Genomic DNA, 8,261 nt, shown 5'->3' on the forward strand with positions numbered 1-8,261 from the left:
AGTGAAGCGCAACACTCAGTGTGAGGTAATGTCTCTTGATTACAGTTATGAGCATGACACTTAGTGACAATATTACAGAGTGGTTATATTCCAATATTTAGCTATTCTGCCATGGATTAACTGAACATGGTCTTCCTCAGCACATTGGTCCCTGTAATTTTGGATGGTGCCACTTTCTTTTGGGCCACTTTGCTTCACTTTATGGGATTTCTGTACCATATCTTCACGTGTGGTTGACTTCTCTCTTCTCATCCTAGCTTAACCAGTCTTGCTCGTACATTATTTCTCTGCAAGGTACTCTGAGTTTGGAGACTAGAGACATGAACCAATAGCTGAGGCACACTTTACAAGTTTTACTTCTGTTTGATCATTCTTAATCTTTCTAACTCTTCTAAATTTTACACTAATTTCACTCTCTGCTTTTTGTTGAACTGCTTCCGGACTGCTTTACTGACTGTAACTGTCTGCTTTTCCTAGAAATATGATCTTCTCAGAACTTCCTTCAAAACCTCCTAGCAACCTCATTTAGGGTTGGGAAAAGCATGACCTCATGCACCTTTATTTCTGCTCTACTAATCGTACTCAAGGGAGAGGAGGACCATGAGTGACATTTCCAGATGGTCAGCTCTATCCCATGAATCCTCTACAAGGTGTCATTCAATTGGAAAGGAATATGTCCTAAGTTTTGATCACCAAGATGTCATAACACCAATTGATGCTCCATTTTTTTCTGCTAATTTCCAGGAAGTGGTGACCTTGCCACCAGTTGCATTCCAGGGCTTGTTCTTGCTTATTATCTTATTTAGAAGACTCATTGCACTCTATCAGTATTTTAGTCCACAACATCATTCAGAGCCAGTTATTTGATCTAGACTGAGTGAGGAATGAGTAGGACCTTTATGGGGAGCACAGGGCTAAAAGGGAAATGCATAGGGAATGAGTGGGTGTAATAAAAAAGGTTAATCCTGAGACTGAAATGAAATTGTGACTACTGAATAGGGAGATGGAAAAGATAAGTTCAGAACTAACATGTTTGAAACCATCTCTTCACAGAGAATGGACAGTTGGTTGGAATGTGGGACAGTTAGAAGTAGTGATGGGATGAATGATAAATTGTTTGAAGGGAAAGTCTGAGTGGCCTCCTTCATCTATACTGATCTGTGATTTGGAATTCTATCCTGTTTAAAATTTTAACCTGTGATTAATTTAACCTGTTGAAGAATTCTGCTGTTTAAACTTCTTTCCTTTATTAAATCGTGTCTGCTTGTCTTTGATGGAATGAAATGTCTGTAAAATCTCAGCATGCCTCAGTATCTGAAGCGTTAACAATGCTTTCTTCCTGTTCTTTCCTTTTCCCTGATTGTCTCTCGCTCTATTTTATCTTTTTACTTATTATCATCCTTCTCCCTCCTCATTTTCTTCATCGTTCTCTTTCATGTCCTCTACTGTTACATTTCAATCATTGTTGTTTTGTTTTATTTTTTCTGATTTGGCTGCCTGTTTTTTTCCCTGCCCATGTTTCCCTCTGGAACACCACATTGATAAATATCCCTAATTGTCTGATTTTCTGCTCTGTTTCTCTTTCTCCATCCTTTGTTTTCTGTCGTTCTTTCCATCTGTTTGTCTCTGTTCTATCCTGCATGCTTTAATCTTTCATATCAATCTACTTTCCATCAATTTTATGTTTATTTGGCTTTCTCCTGACCCCTCTCTATCCCTATCTGTTTCTCTCTGTTACTGTCTCCTTTCTTTTTCTGTATGTACAATTGTTTTCTGTCCCTTTCTTTGTATTGGTTTTACTCTTGTGTGCTTCTGCTTTTGCGTGTCTGTCTTTTCATTGTATGCATCTGCCTGTGTATGTGTGCCCCTTCTGTGTGCATGTGCATATATGGCTGTGTGCTTATGTTGTTATCTCTCTGCCTGTCTGCATATCTGTGTACGTTACTTTATTTGTTGCTGTCTGTCTCTGTTTGCCTCTCTGTTTGTGTGACCTTATTTATCTTTCTGTAACTCTGCACATGACTTCATTTATCTCTATATCTGTGTTGTAATCATCTCTTTTGTTGGTGTCTCGGGTTTTGTCTGTGACTGTTTAACTCTGGTTCTTCTTGTATCTGTCGCTCGTTCTGCCTGTGCCTCTGTCGCTCGTTCTGCCTGTGCCTCTGTCGCTCGTTCTGCCTGTGCCTCTGTCGCTCGTTCTGCCTGTGCCTATGTCGCTCGTTCTGCCTGTGCCTCTGTCGCTCGTTCTGCCTGTGCCTCTGTCGCTCGTTCTGCCTGTGCCTCTGTCGCTCGTTCTGCCTGTGCCTCTGTCGCTCGTTCTGCCTATGCCTCTGTCGCTCGTTCTGCCTGTGCCTCTGTCGCTCGTTCTGCCTGTGCCTCTGTCGCTCGTTCTGCCTGTGCCTCTGTCGCTCCTTCTGCCTGTGCCTCTGTCGCTCCTTCTGCCTGTGCCTCTGTCGCTCCTTCTGCCTGTGCCTCTGACGCTCCTTCTGCCTGTGCCTCTGTCGCTCCTTCTGCCTGTGCCTCTGTCGCTCGTTCTGCCTGTGCCTCTGTCGCTCGTTCTGCCTGTGCCTCTGTCGCTCCTTCTGCCTGTGCCTCTGTCGCTCGCTCTGCCTGTGCCTCTGTCGCTCGTTCTGCCTGTGCCTCTGTCGCTCGTTCTGCCTGTGCCTCTGTCGCTCCTTCTGCCTGTGCCTCTGTCGCTCCTTCTGCCTGTGCCTCTGTCGCTCCTTCTGCCTGTGCCTCTGTCGCTCCTTCTGCCTGTGCCTCTGTCGCTCCTTCTGCCTGTGCCTCTGTCGCTCCTTCTGCCTGTGCCTCTGTCGCTCCTTCTGCCTGTGCCTCTGTCGCTCCTTCTGCCTGTGCCTCTGTCGCTCCTTCTGCCTGTGCCTCTGTCGCTCCTTCTGCCTGTGCCTCTGTCGCTCCTTCTGCCTGTGCCTCTGTCGCTCCTTCTGCCTGTGCCTCTGTCGCTCCTTCTGCCTGTGCCTCTGTCGCTCCTTCTGCCTGTGCCTCTGTCGCTCCTTCTGCCTGTGCCTCTGTCGCTCCTTCTGCCTGTGCCTCTTTCGCTCCTTCCGCCTGTGCCTCCGTCGCTCGCTCCGCCTGTGCCTCCGTCGCTCGCTCCGCCTGTGCCTCCGTCGCTCGCTCCGCCTGTGCCTCCGTCGCTCGCTCCGCCTGTGCCTCCGTCGCTCGCTCCGCCTGTGCCTCCGTCGCTCGCTCCGCCTGTGCCTCCGTCGCTCGCTCCGCCTGTGCCTCCGTCGCTCGCTCCGCCTGTGCCTCCGTCGCTCGCTCCGCCTGTGCCTCCATCGCTCGCTCCGCCTGTGCCTCCGTCGCTCGCTCCGCCTGTGCCTCCGTCGCTCGCTCCGCCTGTGCCTCCGTCGCTCGCTCCGCCTGTGCCTCCGTCGCTCGCTCCGCCTGTGCCTCCGTCGCTCGCTCTGCCTGTGCCTCCGTCTCTCGTCTGCCTGTGACTCTGCCTCAGAATGCCACTCATCCTGACCCCCCTGTGCTCTCCTTGCCTGTGATAGGACTGGTTGTACTGATGGCTGTGCTGTGGTGCTGGTGGGCTGAGACCTCCCGGCATTAACCAGGTACTGATCTTTCACATATTATTTATTATTTGTGTTTTGGACTGTGCCAATCAGAGAGTTTATGATCTAGTAGATAACATTAGATGCTCTGTGGATTACAGATTAGGGGCATTCTTACAGTGGCTTGGGTGGGGCACGGTCTGAGGTTGAGTAGAGTGCACTTTGGGGTTGAGGAGAAATCTGTTCTTGCCATGGTATATTGTTCAGTGGGATGCAGTCCCCCATAGATACTTAAATGTTTAGAAGTAGGAACCTTAGCTGATTATTCTTTTCTTTAAACCCGGGAGTCACTGAACCTGGCTGATTTCCCCTCTCACTGACTCGGGTCAGTGGCAGTGATCAGGAGCAGGAACCCTGGCTGATTTCTCCTCTCTCTAACCAAGGAGTCACTGGACAGTGTTCAGGAGGAGGAATCCTGGCTGATTTCCCCCTCTCCCTAACCCAGGGGTCACTGGGCAATGATCAGGAGCAGGAACCCTGGCTGATTCCCATTCTTGCTGACCCACAGGTCATTGGACGGTGATCAAGAACAGGAACCCTGGCTAATGATTTTCTCTCTCCAACTCAGGGGTCATTGGACGATGATCAGGAGCAGGAACTGTGGCTGATTCCAACTCTGTCTAACCCATGGGTCACTGGGCAGTGATCAGGAGCAAGAACCCTGTTTGATTTCCCCTCTCCCTAACCCAAGGTCACTGGAAAATGATCAAGAGCAGGAAGCCTGGCTGATTCCCACTCTATCTAACCCAGGAGTCACTGGACAGTGATCAGGTGCAGGAGCCCTAACTAATTTCTTGTCTCTCTCTAACCCAGAGGACAGTAATCAGGAGCAGGAATCCTGGCTGATCTCCCCTCTTCTTAGCACAATGGCTTTAGTGACCTGGTTCTTCTTGCTGGGATCAGCAAACTCAGCCCAGCTGAAGGACCAAACCAGGAACTTTGCGTTCTGTAAGAGCTTGTGTCTGACCAGGCCCGTTGTTCACTCACTCAGCCCCTTTAATTACTGTCCTAAAGTAATCATGCTCTGTGTATCATGTTGCTACAGCTGTTTGAGATTAAAATGTATCGCTGACTGTCTGATTTATAACATCACAAAATGAACTGCTAGTGACTTTCCTGTGCCCATTGACTGAAACTACAGATCAGAGGTGAGCATGGAGGAGGGGAGGAGGAATGGGAGGGAAGCAAGAGCAGAAGGAGAAGAAGCGTGAAGGAAGAGATTAATAGGAGGGATGGAGGAAGGAAGCAGCAGGAGGAGCTTGCGAAGTGGGGGACAGAGAAGGAAGGGAACGAGAGGAGATTGAGGTGAGCAGAATAAGAGAGGAGGAAAGCAGGACGGGGTTGTGGAAGAGACAGAGGAATAGGAGAGAGGAGGCAGAGCAGGAGGAGATGGAGAGGGGAGGAAGAGGACAGGTGGAAAAGGAGGGGAGCAGAAGCGGAGAGACGCTGGGGAGGAGGAGCAGTCTGGAAAGAGGATGAGAATGAGAGTAGTGGGTGGAGGAGGAGTGGGAGGCGAAAGGAGGAGAAGAACATCAACAAAGTAGATTCATCATGGACTTGGTGCAAGATCAGTTTCTCAGCCTCTGATCGACAGACTGGGAAAATGAAGTCTATCTGCATAAAGGTGAGGGGGGTGAACTTGTATCCAGATATGGGGAGGGGGTGGTTTGTATTCTCAAAGCGAGGGGGGAAGGGGTTTATATTCTCACGGAGAGTGGGAGGTTGGAGTTCAACTGCTGCTATTTTGGAAATTTCCCCATCCCTCCTGATGGCTTTCAATGGAGTTGGGTTTGGAGCTGTGGTGGGGCAAGGGGTGTTGGAGCCATTGTTCTGATATTGGATAAAGAGTAGTATTGAATGGAGGCACCAGATTAAAACCATTGAAGTACTTTCTCATTGGAGAATGCTGAAAATTAATCTGCGCAGTATCAAGAAACTGACAGATCGAATCAGGCAGTAGATTTGGGAGGGAGGGTGGGAGAGAGAGGCAGTACAGAGCACAGTTAGAGTTTCAGCTGGAATTTATCTGTGACCTTTTGTTACTTTCTTTCCTGTGCAGACTCGATTTGGAGGGTGGATTCCATTAGCCATCCTGATGGTTATTGCTACAGCTGGTCAATCTTCTGTGTTCCTGCCACACTCCCAACTTCTCAACAACCAAAATTAGCTTATTCCCTCTCCACTCTGTCCCCTTCCACTCCCCCTTTTCCTCCCCACCCTCTCCCCACCCATTTCTGCCCATCTCTGCCACTCCCCTCTCTTTCTCCCTCTCCGTCTGTGCCCCCTCCTCCCTTCTTCTGCTTGCTTACCTTTTCTGTCTCCCCCCTCCACATCCCATCTCCATCCTGTTTCCCATCTTGCCATTCCAATTCTACCCTTTCCTCCACGCCGCTTTTCCTCACACCGACTCCCTTCCCGCTGTCCTCCTGTGACCTGCTCTTCTCCCCATCTCCTTCTTCCTTCCAGCTCTCTCCTTTCCCCCCTCCTCCCTCTCCCTTTCTCCCTCCAGCTCACTCTGCTTCTATCCTCTCTTTCTCCTCCTCCTTCTCTCCCCTTCTTCCCTCCTTCTCCCCCCACCTCCTCCCCCGTCCTTCTCTGTCCTCCTCCTCTCCCTGTCCTCCCCCTCGGCCTCCTGCCCCCTCGGTGTTCTCCCTCTCTGCCCTCTCCTCTCTCCCCTTTTTCCATCTCTCCCCTCTTCCCCCTGCCGCCTCCCCCTCTGCCTTATACCCCTCCAGTTCTCCCTCTCTCCACTGCTCCCTTCTCTCCGCCTCGCCCTTCACTCCACCTCGCCCCTCTTCCCCCTGCCCCCTCCCCCTCTGCCTTATCCGCCTGTCTCCATTTCTCCCTCTCTCCCCTCTCTCCGCCACGCCCCTGCCCCCTCCCCCTCTGCCTTATCCCCCTCTTTCCATTTCTCCCTCTCTCTGTCGCGCCCCTCTCTCTACCTCCCTCCACTGTCCCACGCTCTCCCTCCCCTTCTCCTCTATTGCCCTCCCTCTTTTTATTTCCACTTGATTGCTTTTCTATCCTCTCTGTGCCCTGTTTTACAGTCTACTGTTGCACTGGGAATGCTGCTACACTGAGAACGCTGGTGTACATATTAACACCTCTGGAATTTCTGAACTACCACACATTGGCTTGGTAATATGCACTGCACACTGTTTCCACTGGCAGGATTGGACTACAAGGCTCCTCTCTTAATACAGAATGAAATGAGCAACAGCAGCCCATGACACAGTACAAGCTAGGGCGAGTTCCAGATCCTGAGTCTATGCATAAAATGGGTTCTGCTAATTTCAGGATTAAAACTGGGATCACAGATTTTTATTCACACACTTTTAATGACCGCTTCCACATACAGATAGAAGCACTTCAATGTAATCTCTCCCATTTATAGATAAATGTTCAGTTCTAATAACGACTTGATGTTCTGTGGCATTTCACTGTGAACCATGATGGTTTGACTTTTGATGATTGACCCTCATTGATTAATTCTTGATGATTGCCCGTCAATGATTGTCTCTTGGATTCTGCCCCTCGGTGATTGCCCCTTGGATTCTGCCCCTTGGTGATTGCCCCACAGATTTTGTCCCTCAGTGATTGTCCCTCGGATTCTGCCCCTCGGTGACTACCCCTTGGTGATTGCCCCTCGGATTCTGTCCCTCGGTGATTGCGCCTTGGATTCTGCCCCTTGGTGATTTTGGGCTTAATGGTGGCTCCTAGTGTTGTCATTCAACATTTTCAGCTGACTGCTGGACCCCTGGTGTTCTCCTTGGCCAGATTCTGCTTGGTGATGAACCTTTGATAGTTGGCATTTGGTAATTTAGACCCTTGAAGATTACCATTTGCTAATTTGAACTGGGAGAGTGATTCTTGGTAGTTCACGGGTGTTGTGTGTCACAGATGGAGATATGGCTGAAAATATTGTCTCTTTATGCTACCACCATTTTCACAAAATATAGTGATGTTTATTTGATCATAAAAGCAGCAATCATATCACCTCTTGATCTTCCATATTGACTGATCCTAATCCATGTCTCCATATCCTCAATCATTCTGGTTGCTGTTTTAAGTATTCTTTCCGTACTGTGGTGACCATAACAATGCACAACATTCTAAATGTGGCTGATCTATAAAATGAGTAGTCTTTTAATATATCCCAACCTTTGATTTTCTGCACTCACTGTCATCAAACATTACAACTGCCAATAAATTGAAGCTATCAGGACTCTAGATCTTTCAATTTAATGCACCTTATTTTCTTTCCATTTAATTAATACTCCTATCTTGGATTTTTTGTCCCACTGTGCATGTTCCACTTTGCATTTCTCTATATTAAATTTCATCTGTCAGTAATTTTCCCAATTCCCAAATCTACTCAAATCCTTCAGCAGCTTACCATGTTCTATTTCAGTGTCTACTAGCTCCGTTAATTTTGTATCATCTGTAAATTTAGCCAATGTGTTTGGAATTCCCCAGTGCCAGGAATGTAAGGAGTACCATATCGAGGAGATCTTATTGTTTTACTATATAATATATACAACAGAGTTATACTCCATAATACACTCTTATACCCAGTAACGCACAGTGTTATACCTAGTACCACTTGACAAGTTATAAAATATATGTATAGGAGCAATATACCTAGTAACACATCATGTTATTATGTAATATATACAGGAATGTATC

General features: G+C 48.3%; 1 protein-coding gene across 5 annotated transcripts in view; it reads left to right on the top strand.

The window, feature by feature from the left end:
• Positions 1–5,755, top strand: part of ccdc136b (coiled-coil domain containing 136b) — a 117,169-nt gene extending 111,414 nt beyond the window's left edge. For 3 of the 5 annotated variants that reach the window (XM_080207520.1, XM_080207521.1, XM_080207522.1), the window contains one exon: positions 5,635–5,755. In XM_080207520.1, coding sequence (XP_080063646.1) covers positions 5,635–5,742 — 108 coding nt within the window. In that variant the 3' untranslated portion in view covers positions 5,743–5,755. Of the gene's footprint in view, positions 1–477; positions 2,044–3,466; positions 3,576–5,634 lie in introns of those variants that run through there. The other 2 variants (XM_080207519.1, XM_080207523.1) reach the window with 2 other exon arrangements.
• The last annotated feature ends 2,506 nt before the right edge of the window (positions 5,756–8,261 follow it).

Source organism: Carcharhinus amblyrhynchos, chromosome 19, assembly GCF_965287045.1.
Source record: "Carcharhinus amblyrhynchos chromosome 19, sCarAmb.v2.hapA, whole genome shotgun sequence".
NCBI classification, from domain to species: Eukaryota; Metazoa; Chordata; class Chondrichthyes; order Carcharhiniformes; family Carcharhinidae; genus Carcharhinus; species Carcharhinus amblyrhynchos.